The following is a 15,280-nucleotide window of genomic DNA, read 5'->3' as shown; positions in this document are numbered from 1 at the left end:
CCCCTTGTGGACAAAGCACGAAAGGAAGGGAAAAAGGCTTAATTTCGTGGTCCCTTTGCTCTGATAGATGGAAAGAAGATCGATGACATGGGCATGAACTAATTCTTGTGGGCTTTGATGAATAGAGATTTTCAGGGTTTAACAATCTGCTGAACAAGTCCCACCTGAGAGTTAACATAATATACTGAATATATTTCTTCAACGTGTATCAGTGTTTGTGGATTATGGTTGGCTACTGAACAGGTCATTATCCTCACCAAGCAACACCTGGTTAAAAAAGAATACTGTCTTAAGTTATCTTGTCCTTAGGGTTTTATAATTTGGTATAGCAGTTTACCTTTTTGCTCAAAATGAACGGCCCAAATCTTATATTGCATAGGTGACTATTTAACCCTCCTGTTATGTTCGTTTCTCAGGAACAGCAATGATGTTCTTTGGTCCATTTGACCCGGGGCATGTTTAATTATCCAAAAGTGTTAGAAACCAAAAAATCCCAATAAACATTATTTATATCTCATTATTAACTCCATTACTAACCATTTCAATCAATATTTAGCGTAATGATGTTCTTTGCCTCTCACAGATCATGGTTCAATGAGGATAATTCACTCGTTTTTTCATAAAAATTGCATGTTAAAACTTTTTTTAATGTACTTTGGAAAGACCTACATATAAAATACAAGATACAAGTTTTACATGACATAGATTTTTTTAAAATTTTATATTACATTTTTAAATTTTTTCTTTTTATGGAGTGATGTTGATAAATTAACACGAGACACCTCTTCTGTTCATCCACTGTGGCATCTATCAAAGTAACTGTTGCTGTTTTCCTTTTTTCTGTTATCACAGAGTCTAACTACCTGCTGTACATTTAAACTTATACTAGTTCTGCTTCAGCACTCAGAGCTCTCTGCTCCTTTTAGTGACTTTCTCTAGCTCAGCAGTTATTTACACGCTGTTCAGATCTGCTAGTTACTTTAGCTTTGCAGTGTTAGCTTCTCTCTCTCTCTCTCCCCCTCTATGGTTCGCTCGGTGTGGTGTTCTTGTTACTTCACTGTAGAGGATTGTGATATTTACTACATCTTTAGCGATGTCTGCTGTCATTAGGCACAGCTCCACTTGCTAACCGGAATAAAATTTACTATAATTAATAATGAGAGTTATTAGTGTTATTAGCTGTCATTACTATTTTTATCAGTTGGAGCACTACAGTTGCCATTACATTACTATTGCTGTTACTGCCATTACTATCACTTTTATTAATATTGTTATCATTGCACGTTCTTGTTCTTTTCCTCTGTGCTCTCTCTTGCTCTCCTTTTGCTCTCTATCTCTCTATCTCTCTCTCCAACCCAACCGGTCGAGGCAGTTGGCCTTTTACCCTGAGTCCGGTTCTGCTCGAAGTTTCTGCCTCTTAAAAGGAAATCTTTCCTTGCCACTGTCGCCTAGTCCTTGCTCTTGGTGGGCATTTTTGGGTCTTTGTAAATAATATTATAAAGAGAAAGTCTAGACCTGCCCTATTTGGAAAGAGCCTTCAGATAACTTTTGTTATAAATTGGCACAATACAAATAAAATTGACTTGACTTGACTTGACTAACCGGAGATAACTGCGAACTCTGTCCTGCATCACCCAGTTTTGGTCTCATTCTGACATCTTTTACAGTTTTTGAGGAAGTGATGGGAGTAGCATCCACCTCTCCCATTGACTGCAATACAAATTCAGGTGCAGGTGTTACTGGGCATAATTGGACAAAGCTGATTCTGATTGCCTAATTAAACTCATTAAATCTTAGCCTTTTAACTCAGCTATGCCCAATTATGCCCAGTAACACCTGCTCCTGAACTTGAATTTGAATCAGCCCCTTCTGCAGTTGTTTAACGACAGACCACTCTGAGGCATGTTTGCAACTTAAAGTGACTGCCTATAACCCCCAGATAATGGAGCTCAGCCGAGCAAAGCAGAGCCAGGGATCACACTGACTGGTAGGCATCTATTTATTTGTAATAGCCTAGGGCTACACATGGTTTTAGTCTGGACATGTAGCTGTTTGCCCATGTCTTTAAAATGTTGATGTGGATGTTTCACGTGGATGGCAGCATTCTGATATAATACAGATTTTTTTGGTTTGATGCACTTTAGTCTCTGTATTTTTATGGATTAGATAATTAGATATGCTGCCTGCTGTAGCATTGTTTCCGCTCTTGATAACCCATATTAATGTCTGTATTTCTTAGTATTTCTTAATATTCTGGGACGGAGTGGGAATAAAATATCAGCCCCGGACTTTTTGATTTGGACTGGACTTGGACTGGCCTACCAGAACCCATCTGTAGACACTATCACATACAGAATATGAATGAATATGATGAAACAAGAGCAGAAAACAAATCTAGACATTTTCATGCTGAATAGACTCAGGCTATATTCCTTTTTTCTGCCTACTGCTTATTGTGTAAAACCGGACTCACTGGGAGCTGTAGTGTAATATAGTCCTGAACTCACTCTGCTGATCTGCTCCTCCTGTCTGTTTATCTAGCAGCAGTAACACTGCAGACAACAACTATTTTTCCCGGATTTTAACTTATTTTCTGTGAGCCTCACAGAAAATAATTCACAGTTTTTTTTGTTTATTTAACTTTGTTATTCATCTAACACAAGTCAGCAACAGTCCACTGCTGTCTCAGTGTTTAAACCATGATAATGATTCAGACATATAAACGTTAAGTGAATGGATGGAGCCAAACTGAACTCACTTTTCTGGGGAGAGATGTGAGAGAGATGACAGACACAGAACCACAGTGGGTCTCGCCGTCTGCTGCACTGGGCTGATTACAACACAACACTATCCTCCTCTCTCCCTCTTGCTCTCTCCCTCTCTCACCCAAACAATCATCGTAGCCCACACTGAATCTTCCCATGTCTCCCAATTAGCCACTCTGTGCCCAGTATTGCCTGTTGTTACACTGGTTTAATTTGCCCGATGGCTGCAGAGCATCAGCAAACCACCAAATTTGTCGTTCAGTTACCTTAGACTCGGGGTTTGTAGGGCTGTGGTCACGCTGTGTTTTGTTTAATCAGCGTGGCACATTTGCAAGGTCCTGCCAGTGAGCTGTGACCAAGCGGCAACCTCCGAGGCTAAAAATTAGGCCAACACTGAAGTACCAACTTCTTCAGATGGTTGCTTTAGGCTGACTCCAAAAGGGAGTCAATCCCCATAGACTCTGATGTTAAAATGCCCAACTTTATAGCAGAAATAAACATTTTTGCAGTCTATTACAAAAAATGGTTTTGGTCTCTATGGCTAATTTCCTCCTTCATGACAACTGTATGGGGGTGAATTTCTATATTATCACCTGTTTACATTTTATTAAGGCTTAAAGTGAGGGAGAACTGAGGACATGCCGCTTTGAGTGATATGCAGGTGAATCCCAAAAAAACACACAAAATCCTAGAGCAACTGGATGTTTAAAATAACAATTTTTTGTTAGTTTTTGTTTGTTTTGTTTTTGTTATTGTTTTGTGCCAGGGAAACGAAGAAAGCTTCATTATGAAAAATAACTGAACTGTTCTAACGTCTTTCAGCTCTTCAAGGTATCTTTGAATAATCACAAATTCAATCATACAAATTTATGAAATAACCTTTAATACAACCTTAGTTCACAAAAATAACAGTTTTATAAGCCCTTTTAGCCTCTTATACAACTACCTATTCAATGAGAAGAATTCTTTCAGTATACATATCCCAGAAAACAAATTTGTGAAAAATTAATTAATGCAATTAAATTTAAATGTAAATGTGATCAGAAATGCAATTAATCATAACATATAAACTATTAATAAGGACAAACATACATAGGGCCATCTTTCACATGTTTTTCATACAGAATAAAATGTTACCATTAAGCACAAACTAACAGTCAGCTGAAACATGAGCCTGAAAATTGGCCTCTTTAGAAAACAAAATTGGCCTCTTAGGAGAAGCCCTCCCATACAGTTGGCCTCTTCCTCCAAATATTACTGATATAATAAAATTGCCGGTACCTCACAGCCTACTTCTTTGTAAAGAAAAACATACATCTTACTAAGATAAGCATCTGTACCTTGTTGCAGCTCAGTGTATTTCTCTTTTCATTCAAGATTTGAGAGGCAGAGCTGAACAGCTGGTGCTGGTGCTTGGGGCACACAGGTATCTGTGTGCCATTTTTGCCAGTGCTGGAACAAGTGTGGTTTAATTCCTGGGAATGGTGGCCTCAGCGAGCAAACCATCCAGTTGATGTGATGCCCTCATCCTTGGCCTTTCTGGTCCCTTTTCCTCCGGAATCTCCTCAAACATGTCATGCAGAGTAGGCTGTACCTCGTCTGTTCAAGCTGTCTTGCTCTGTGTGTGACCAGCACTCTCTCTACCATGCATCTTATGTCCAGCACTAGCAGCAGGCCTATCCATCAGCTTATGTCAGTTATTGTTTGTGCACATTTAACTTCCTCATCAAAGTAGCCCAGTGAGGTAGCAATTTAGAAAATGGGATCTGACTCAATTTGATCAAAGCATTTGTTTACATCCTCTAATAATGCGGCCTTTATTGTTTTGATACCGTGGTCTGTGTTTCAGGGCTCTCACCAAAGGGATGTCATCTGCAGCCAATGCCTCTGTTGAGCTGATTTTTCTTGTCAGTTGTTCAAACGGGGATATGAGTGTGACAACTTTTTCAACTATTCCCCACTGCACAGCTAGAGTTTTGGGGAGGTTGTAGTCTGCGATATATGTAGCAAGTGCTTGCTATTGTTCCAGAAGGCTTTCCAGCACGTAGAATGAGTGGCAACATCTTGCTGTAGCCTTTCTGGTTCCATCCCCCAACTCAATCTGCACAGCCTGCAGGCGCGAGTAGGCAAGGGGTGAGTGCTTAAAGTGTCCGCCTATCTTTCGGCCTGTTGACACAACATCCGAGATGCTGCGCTGGCTCAGAACGCCATCGTGGACAGGCAGCTGCAGAGTGTGTGCCAAAACTAGCCAAACTACTATCCGTAGCTTTTGCCATATTTCTGGCATTATCTCTCACCACTGCATGTACTTTGGATTTCTCTATTTTGCATGTTTCAAACATTTTGTCAAATACCTCTGAGATAGCAGATTTGGAGTGGGAGCCTGTGAACTCCTGGGAGTGTAACACTGCATTTATCAAGTAAAAATCTTTGTCAGTCTACTGTGCCGTGAGGCTAAGCATGTTCACCGGCCTAGCATCTGAACTGCATCAGGCTTCGAAACCCTACGTTCTCCACAACGGAAAGGGGTTGGTCATCTAATGCAATGAACTCCATCACCTTGTTAGTGATCCTTTTAGCTTTAACACTGTGTTATAACCTGTGGTTATGGACTGAGTCTTGCTGGTGGTGGTTTGTGCCTTCTTGGTTTGCAGTTCATTACGCCGTTTTTTATCATTTCCAAGTAAACCTTGTACACTTCTGCATGTCTCCTTTTCAAATGGCTGATGATGATGGTGTTCATTTAGTAGGAGGTTCATTTATGTTGAACATTGTCTTATTTCTGATTTCATTGTGGAACAAGTTGTAAAATATGCAAACAATGTGAGAGGAGGATGGGTTTCAGATTAACATTAGCTGATGGGACACAAAGGAGCTTTTCTTTGATTGAAGTTGAATCCAAAGACTGAATTAAGTCATTTCCTTATACTGTATATATGTAAACTTATCTAATATCAAATGATATTCCTTTCATTGAGGAGACAGAGTTAACTGTGTTGTTTGTAATGTAATATCCATTTTCCCACAGATATCCAGGAGTTCTATGAAGTGACACTGCTAAACACACAGAAGAGCTGCGAGCAAAAGCTTGAGGAGGTCAATCACATGGCGGACAAGTGGGAGAAGAGTGTTTCTATACAAAACTCTGAGCTCACACACGTGGCCTGTCTAGTGGAAGAGGTGAGTCTCTGATACTGTGTGTCAGCTGAGCAATACCTCAGACATACCGGAACTGAAGAAGTACCACTGTATGACTAGATTGTCTGCTGGAGCCATTCAGAAAGGGCAGAAGGAAAGGAGGCGGACAGCAGCAGCAGTAACAGCAACAAATAATGAATCAGCAGACATTACCATTACTTTTATTTTCTCCTCTGGGAGAATACATCTCATAGCATATTCAACTTAGAAAATAAATTACAAGACAAACACATGATTAATGAAAATCTGCTCTTATCTGAGAACCTCCCTACAATTCTGTCTATTCTCCAGGGAAAAAATGATTTATATGTCAAACTGATATTGGGATAGAAAAAAGTTTAGAACGATTGTTGCAACCATGCACCTTTTTCCAGAATTCATTAGCACTTACTCAGAGTTCAAGGATCCTGTTGCTGAATAGAAGGCTGTCGGTTTTTTTCAATTTTAATCAAACCAAAGATTTGAGCCTTGAAGGAAATTGTAGCACTGATAGAGTCTCATAAACACAATTGCAACATGATGAGTGTTCCAGCTAGGTTCAATATCAATTTGGACAACTAGATGATTGTATGAAGTGACATGTGGTCCACGACCCAGTCCACTACTCTGTCCACGACTCTGTCTTCGACCTGTCCACAATCCTTTTCACGACTCTGTCTACGACCTGTTCCACTTCATCTCTGTAGCTGCTAATGTTGGAACTGCTTAACTGATACTAACAGTGTCATTTAAGAATTTCAGTAGAAATTGATGAGCTTGTGGGGTGACACAATCATTTGTATACAGAGCAAACAAAAACATTGAACCGATGTGTCCTTAGGGAGCTCATGTTGCTTCCTGCTGAGTGTTCAATTAATTTTTACTTGTGGCCTGTTTGATGAAAAGAATACCACTTAATCAAAAAAAAACATTCACCTTCAACTAAACCAATTTATTTAGCAAGATGTTGAATGAATAATGCAGAAGTCAAATCAGTAAAAAGCTGCCTGGCATATGCATCAGTTGCAGTGTTGTAGAATAATTTCTGCTTCGTTTTCTTGTGTAAGCAAATTGATCTCGGGATGGCTCCACCTCCTGACGTTGCTCCTCTGTCAGGATTTCATGAATCTAAGGATTTTAGTACATTGCAAGTTAAAGACATTGGCCTATGATAATTTGTTTGAGAACTGGCTCTTTGTATGTGTCTATAGAGGCTTAAACTGTTCAATGTTGAGTCAAAGCCTTGAAATAGACTCTGAGTCACTGCAGGGAGATGTGCTCTTGCTCGTGAGCTGTCAGCTGAACAGCATAATGCCTTTTATTTAGGAGTTTAATGACATATATAATTTGAATTCACAGGCTCATCACCCATGAAGATATACATGAAGATTCCTGTTTGCATATTAACAAGTAAAACTGCTTCAACCCTTTATTATTTTAAAGGAAACCTCCATTGAATTACTACCTGTGACCACAGATGTCAGCCGTCTTTTGTGGCACTGGAGGAAGCTTTACAAAAGTTTGAAAACATTTGACAGAATTTTGACAGACTGAGTTATAAACAGGTGTGGGCAGGAGGGTCTTATGAAAGACATTATTGAATTCCACCCATACTAGAGAGGATAATTTGCCCTCTGATGCTTTGATATTGACCGTTCATATTGTCAGATCATCCTGTGTCATAACGACGCTTGTGCAGATGGACAATGATATCGGTGATTGATGATCAGCAGAAAGATCGCTTTTTTGAAAATGCCAGACAATATTTGACTTTTTTTCTCCTTAATTTAGTAACTTATTATTATTTGCAGTATTACATTAATATTAAATTCATTTTGCCTTGCCATAGTTCATGAATATAACCGCATATAACCATGCTTGCATCCAGGCACGCACACACACACACACACACACACACACACACACACACACACACACACACACACACACACACACACACACTGACCAGCTGATAATAATTAATGTAATGAAGCGCTGCTTGATGTGTGTAGGTGCTGCGCTGTGATTTAAGAACAGAGGAGATTGATAGACAGACAGCACCGGCATAAAATGTGTTTGTCATCTTACTGTCATCATTCAGGTTATCGATGAGAGAGAGAGAGAGAGAGGCGAGCAAAATGGGACACACTCGTTTTTTGGACACTCCTCTTCTCTCTCAATCACAGGGTAGTGTCATTTTTAGCTCACAATAATTTGGCAGATTGGCAGCAGCATGAATCCTGTCTCATGGATCATTGGAGAAGAAAATCTCAGGATATGTTGCTTTAAGCAAATGAGTAAAAGTGCAATCTGGCTGTTTAGTTCATTTAGTTTGAACATTAAATCCCACAAGCCTTCATCAACTACATTTAACCCTCAGAGATCCTTAATACATAACACATAACTTTTATTTTCTTTGCAGGTGTAGTAAAGGCTTAGACATCGTGACACAGGTTAGAGCAAATGACTGTGCAGTCACAGCACAGACTCATTGACCAGAATGGAGAACTGGACAGATCCTGTTATGTACATCACTTCAATGTATTTACAGTTTAAAAGAACAGAGTTGCACTTTGTTGGAGTGGCTAAATTAAGAGAGACTGTGTGTCTGTGTATGTATGTGTGTGTATGAGTATGTGAGAAAAAGTATATGTATGTGAACACACTTACACTGTGACATTTTGATTAGGGAAAATTAATAGAGGGGGGTGATTGGTTGAAGACTGAAAAAGCATGAAAGCTGAATCAAAATGTAGCTTTGGCTCCAAAACTTACGAAGAAGAAATTCATGCCCTTTATAATATGGTTCTTTATGGCTCTTATATTGCCTCTTAAGTTAAAAAAAAACGTTGCTATATACAGTATAATATATGTTGAAAGCAAAGGGAGTCGTCAATTGACTTTGTTTCTGTCTTCAAATAAAAAAATTAAAAAAAGATATTACAGCACATGTTCTACCTGATGCAAGAGCTACTGATAGTGGGGGTAACAGTCCATTACAGAGCTGTTGTATATAGTTTTAAAGTAAAAACTGCAACAATGTAACACCATTCATAATCATTGAATTATTGACAGGCCAAGCTTTGGTCCCTCATAATAAGTATCAAACTACCAACAACTAGAATTGAGTTGTGTCATAATTAGAGCATGAATTCTTGAGTTATTGTCATGACCCATCAAGTTACTTGAGTTCATGGTTCTTTGTATTTTTTGTTTCCTGTTTTATTTTGGTAACCATTATCTGGTCTCATTTCAGGTCCCACATCCTGTCAAGTTTCCCTCCTGTGTGATCACCTGCCCCGCCCTAATGTGTTTCACCTGTGTCTCATTGTCTCCCCTGCCTTAGAGTATTTAGGTCCCTGTCTTCCCCTCATGTGTTGCTAGATCGTCTTTACCCCCTTGTGAGTGTTCCAGCATTTTCTCATGTAGTCCCTCTTGTTTGTGTGATTTGCCTGTTTTTTGACTAGTGAGTTTTGCCTGCCGATTTGGATACCGTTGCCATATTGATTACCTGCGTACCGATTTTTGGATTGATTAAACCTTGAACCTGATCCTCGTCCGAGTCTGCTTTGTGGGTCCACATCCAGTGTGTGCTTGACAGTTATAACCAAAAACATGTTTCATGCAGTAATGCAGTCACAGTGAGCTTGACCTTTTTTGAGCTTTGACCACCAAAATCTAATCAGTTCATCCTTAAGTCCAAGTGACTGTTTGCACCAAATCTGAAGAAATTCCCTTAAGGCATTCTTCAGCTTTCACATTCACGAAAATGGGACGAGCAACCTGAAGATATTATAAATAAAGTTGACCAAGTGGATGTGGTAGAACGATTGGTCTACTGTCTGTGCGATCTCCTCTTCAGATGGCCTCTTTAAACTCTCTATCAGTAAAAAGAGTGGAAGTGTATGACAGCCGTCAGGGCTTATAATTACTGCTATGGTGCAGTTTTTGTTTTTGCTTGTTGACTGAAGGGCCAGTGTGATAGTACAGACTCGTGGCTCTGTTCACACCAGGCATGTTACAAAGAGCATGTGTGACTTGGAATGGGACCAACCTGTTTGGTAATCCACTGGTAATCCTATTTGTCAAAACTTGTGTCAGACCTGACTTTTATTTTGCAGTAATGGTAAAGAGTTGGTTAAAAGGGACATGAATATACATTTCCAAACAGATCCTGTGTAAAATGTCTTTATAGTTTCAAAATATCTGTGTAGTGTAACAGCAGGAGCTGCTGAACCACTTTGCTGATGTCATCCAGTAGTACCAGGATAGGGATAAGTGAAGGGGATTAGAGGAATCCTCAGAGACTGATAACCCCACCGTGAGTTCATCAGGACACTGCTGTTATATCCCATGTTCTGTTACCACAATCAGCCCTCTGAAGATTAGGCTAAATGTCCTGTCAAATAAGATCCACCATCCAAATTAATTAACAGAGTCCAGAGGGTTTATTCAAATGTATATACAATTAATAAATGTGTTTTGTTTGCAGTTTGTAGGATACTTGTTACATTTTTAAGCACTGAAGTAATCACGAATTTGCTTCAGTAAAGAAAAATTAATAATAATATTCTTGTGAATTTACAGGAATATCAAGCTGTTGTATAAAACAATAGGTGATCAAAAACAAAATAATTAATGAGCCGGCTACTTCATTCATGTGTTAAACAGTATAATTAGGTGCTTTATGAAAAAAGAAAATATTCTTTATAACTTTGATAAGACCTTGACTAACTCTGATTCTGTAATGTCTGGTGCTGAGTCTAAGTATTAGCACCACATTAAATTTAAAACACTTAAAATATCAATTTTAATAAGGTATCTAAAATGTTGTTATTGTGTATATATATGTTAAGCTGTATATTTGATATTCAACCAGTTAAGGTTGGCTGATATATCTTAACAGCAGCCATCTTGTGAGTGTTTCAAAGATTTATCAGTAATGTAACAGCATTAGCCATGATAGAATGGCTACAACATATACTTTACAGTATTATACAGTAATGTACATCTCCCAGTCTCCAGTACAGCTCAGTTTTTATTGTTTATTATATGAATAAAGAAAATGATATATTAAATTATTATTAAATTGAGTAAATCAGCAGAGAGGTTGTGTTTTAAGAGGGGCTTGCTGCTATGAACAGAGGGAGGCGTGAAGCAGGCCTGCATGTACAGAGGGTTTGTAGTATGTCTTAGTGCCAGGGATTTATTCTTGGTTGCCACAAGTACATATAGGCTTAAGCCATCCAAGCTTCTAATTAAAGACTTATCATGGCAAGTGTGAGTGCCAAATCTTGCATAGCTTCTACAACTGATTCCTTTTAGTTTTGCATTTCCATATATTTTTATTGGTTGGTTAACTGACATTAGATTTATTTCATATATGCACAGTCAGAAAATATTCTTGTATTATTTTTTGCATTTTGTATTTAATGTAGGCATTTTTAAAGGTCCCATTTTGTATAAAGGTAGATTTCCATGTATTTTTTGATTATACAGCAGGTCTAGTCTCTATATTAAAGGTGTAATGTGTAAGATCGTACTACTTGCTCCACTTCCATAGGGGGCAGCATTTCACCTCTTCGCCCCTGTCCAGTTAATGATATTGTTGTTTTCCCCATGTTTCTTATAATTTATTGTTTATATGTGCATTTATTGTTGATAGTTAAAATTGCTGATAGCACTGAAACAAATTATGAGCACTTGTAATACAAACAGTATGTTTTTATTTACCTATAAAAATATGAAGGCAATGGGATACTGCAAGGCACAAGCAGAAAATAAGTTTTATTGCCAGGTAGGCAACAGTCAAAAAGATATATATAGATACACAAAATATAACTATGAAAAAAACTATGTACAAAGTGTTGACAAAACTCCTGCTGAGCAGGATGTGCAAAAGATCACAGTATAGACAATATCTGTTATGTGCAGGACTAATACTCCAAGGTGTTACTGTAATGTGGTTGTTGATGGTTGATGAGGCCAGACGCAGAAGAAAAGGCAGGTGCACACATAAAGACAAATATGTGATAGGACAATTTGTATAGGTCAAACAAGTTGCGTGTGTATAATAGATAGTAAAGATAGATATGAATATGCTAAGATAAATACAGTTTTAGGCAGTGGATCCTGAACCCGCTGGTTCTGGATCAAATAGTCTCTTTGTCTTACTTGTAAAAGAAAAGTTCTAGCTGGACAACAGCCGTAGGAACAGGCTAAATTCTATCAATCATACATTTGTCATTTGCACTAATGATACTTTTCACTACAGACCAACATTAGATGTTACTCACCAGTCTAAAAGAAAAGTTGCAATTCAGCATCAAACCGCATCTCTTTACTCGCCCTGAGCTGTCTCCAGCGGTGGAGAAACACACCAGGCTTTACTCGTCTTCTCAACTTCTTCTTTTCTTTGCCGTTGTCAGTGGTTTCTTGTTGGAGCGCTCCTTCGGGATGGAGGTGCTGGAGTTTCTAGGTGCTTCAGCCATATCTTCATTTCTGTTATACAAATCGGGGGCTTTTTTTTTTTTATCGGGACTGTAGCGTAACCTCAAGCTCTGAAGGAAGTTGTTCTCCATGGGACTGAGGGCAGACTAGATGCTACACTGACACATACAACATCTAGCGTCATGCTCATTTCAGTAGATACAGTATCTCTGAAATACAATAGATGGAGGTCTTGGTCATGACATCATCACTGTGGCTCCTTTACATACTATTGATAGTGTTAGTTCATTTTTTGAACATTTTAAACTAAAGATCTGGCCAGATCTTACACAAAACACCTTTAATACTGTGACTGTCACAACAAAGCAGTCACTGCTCTTAGCCTTGCCCCCAGTCCGGCCCACCTGGACCCTCCATCCAACCTTGCAGGAGTGTTAACCTGAGATCTGCTATATTTTTAGTTGATCAGCCAATCAAAAGAGAGCTCCAGAGTTGGTTTTTGGTTCTTAAAACCACATATATCTTCTTATGGATCAACCCTTCAAATGAAACACAGGAAAAGTGTAAAATATGGGAAGAATTTTAATGTTCACTGTCCCAACTCAAAATTCATTGTTAAAGCTCTCATACAGTGCACCAACCTTTACAAAATGTTATGCATGAGGCCTGTCCCTAATGTATTCAGGCTACAAGATTCTCATTACCTTAAGAAAAAATCTGTTAGTTGTATCTCCAGGTTCCTTCAGGTCAGTGTGTTACAGTTTGAGTGTGGTTGTTACTTATTACTTACGGACGTGTTTGTTGTTCCCAGCAGAGGGAGCAGAGCAGCTCAGATCCCAGCGGGACAGAGCAGGGAGAGAGCAGTGCCAAGACATCTGAGGTGAGTTCCCTCTGGAACCCATAGAGTCTTCTGTTATACAGTATGTGTGTGTGTCTTGCATTAGGCATCATTTTTTAAACTGCGACTTTACATCACACCAAGTCACCCTTTGTATCTTTGTTACCAGCATCTCTTTCACTCTGTGATCTAATATTCTGATTTCACCTCATCATTAGTAACATCAATGATAGAACACTTGTGTCTGAAGTCACTGTGAGCTTTTTCTGTATTGAACCAGATAAGGAACTTTCTCTAACCTGAACCAAGTGCTGTGAGAGTCTGAACAGAACCCCAAAACATGTTGATAATGCTAGAGTAATTACAAGTGGATATTGTGCTTCAAGATCAGATATTTTGGCAGAAAATAAATATGTTGTTCAGTATCAACGTATTCAGAACTTTACGAATATGTAAATTCACAATGTATCGTTGTTACAGTTATAGAAAACATAATCCCGTCACAATTAAGTTTCCAACAAAATGGATTTGCTGTTGCAGTTTAGCCATATAGAAACATATCTTTTCCTAGCAAAATAACACATGGTTCCTCAGAAAGCAGTTTCCAGATCCATAATCCCAACAACAATGAGCTTACTGAAGTAAATGAAATTAAAAACAGGAAGGGAGATGTGTTTCAAGGGCATTGGACCTGAGCTTATGTCATATCAGTGATGTCTTGTAGACATCATTTATATTATGTAAAATATTCACCTTGTGTCTATAGCAGTGAGTTTCAGTGAATTTAATTTCAATATCTGTGTATTCTTTTCATAACATGCACAACTTGGAGTTGCTGATTATATAATGCATATGAGGTCCACTCATACTAAATGTACCATGTATTGAGTTCTGGGTCAATATGTTCAAGTTCTTGGTGCTGTATGTTTTGGTTTCTCTTATGTTTCCTGTCATTGAGAGTAATATATCTGTAGTAACTCTGCAGGCCACTGACATTACACGTTGATATTTGGTTGAATGTAGGTTGTGACGTTGGGTGACCAGGAAAATCTATCAGTTTAATGCCAACATCAATTTGATGTAGAATACTGACGACAACTGATGTCGATATTTTGTTGGTTTTAGGTTGTTTAAGGGTTGTTAAGTCTGGTGACCAAAACCCAGTGTCTGCTAAATGTCTGCTAAGCATCACTATGAGAATTAGCCAGCATTGGGTTTTGATATCAACTTGAATTTCATTTCCAGATATAGTTTTTCCAACATGTTCCTGACATTACACTGACGCAGGGGGCATGCTGGGAAAGATGACCGAATCTTGGATTTTTAATTATCTAACTAAATAAAAAAACATAGTAGTATTTAAAGGGACCAGTGCAGACATTTTAACTCCCATGCATGTTTCCTGAAATGAATAAATGAATGTCATCAGTGACTTATATGCATGAAGCCCTTAATTTCATTTATTTTCACTGGAGTGAAATCTGAGAGCAGATCTGATGATTTTCACCATGTTAGAAAATCACTTGAGAGAATGTCAGGTATTGGCCAGCCTCAAGGTTTGTCACACCTAGTCTGTATATATGAGTGGCAGCCCTAACAAATGAGGTTAAAGCATTCCTTCTCTCTAATGCACTCGAAGCTGCCTGAGCCGCATCACCTGAAAAGATTAGCCCTGTTGCTCTGGCAGAGGAAGTCTGAACTGGTGAATGTGTTTAGTAAGAACGACAGGACAGTTGGAGTCTAAGGGCACCGCTTTGTCCATAAATGAAAGCGATAATCAAGGTCAAACTCTGCAACATACCTCTTCACTGGGAAGGCTCCAGCAAACAGGTACTAGCACATTCAGATGGGGAACGTGTTGTTGTTCAGAGGCTTAGAGTCTCTTGAGGGGGAAGTTTGGACATTAGAGTGGGTAGTGTTACCTGGACTTAGGATTTGTCTGGCTGACCTGACTGAACTAGAGCTTTTCAAAACACATGTAGTGGTGTATTATCTTCCTTATTTACGTATGTTTTGCTTTTTTACCTCATCAGAATCAAGTAAAAATGGT

The 15,280-nt window shown here is 38.7% G+C and overlaps 1 protein-coding gene across 1 annotated transcript in view; it reads left to right on the top strand.

Annotated features, from left to right (window-relative positions):
• The window catches only part of LOC111653999 (disks large homolog 1-like), a 56,554-nt gene extending 43,258 nt beyond the window's left edge, over positions 1-13,296 (top strand). The window contains exons 3-4 of the mRNA XM_023404812.2: positions 5,794-5,945; positions 13,204-13,296. Of these exons, the coding sequence (XP_023260580.2) occupies positions 5,794-5,945; positions 13,204-13,296 (245 nt within the window). The remainder of the gene's footprint in view (positions 1-5,793; positions 5,946-13,203) is intronic.
• The last annotated feature ends 1,984 nt before the right edge of the window (positions 13,297-15,280 follow it).

Source organism: Seriola lalandi, unplaced genomic scaffold, assembly GCF_002814215.2.
Source record: "Seriola lalandi dorsalis isolate HSWRI2012SDOR001 ecotype SW California unplaced genomic scaffold, Sedor1 jcf7180002054256, whole genome shotgun sequence".
Taxonomy (NCBI): domain Eukaryota; kingdom Metazoa; phylum Chordata; class Actinopteri; order Carangiformes; family Carangidae; genus Seriola; species Seriola lalandi.
Note: the sequence above shows the minus strand (reverse complement) of the source record. Positions and strands in the feature narration are given on the sequence as shown.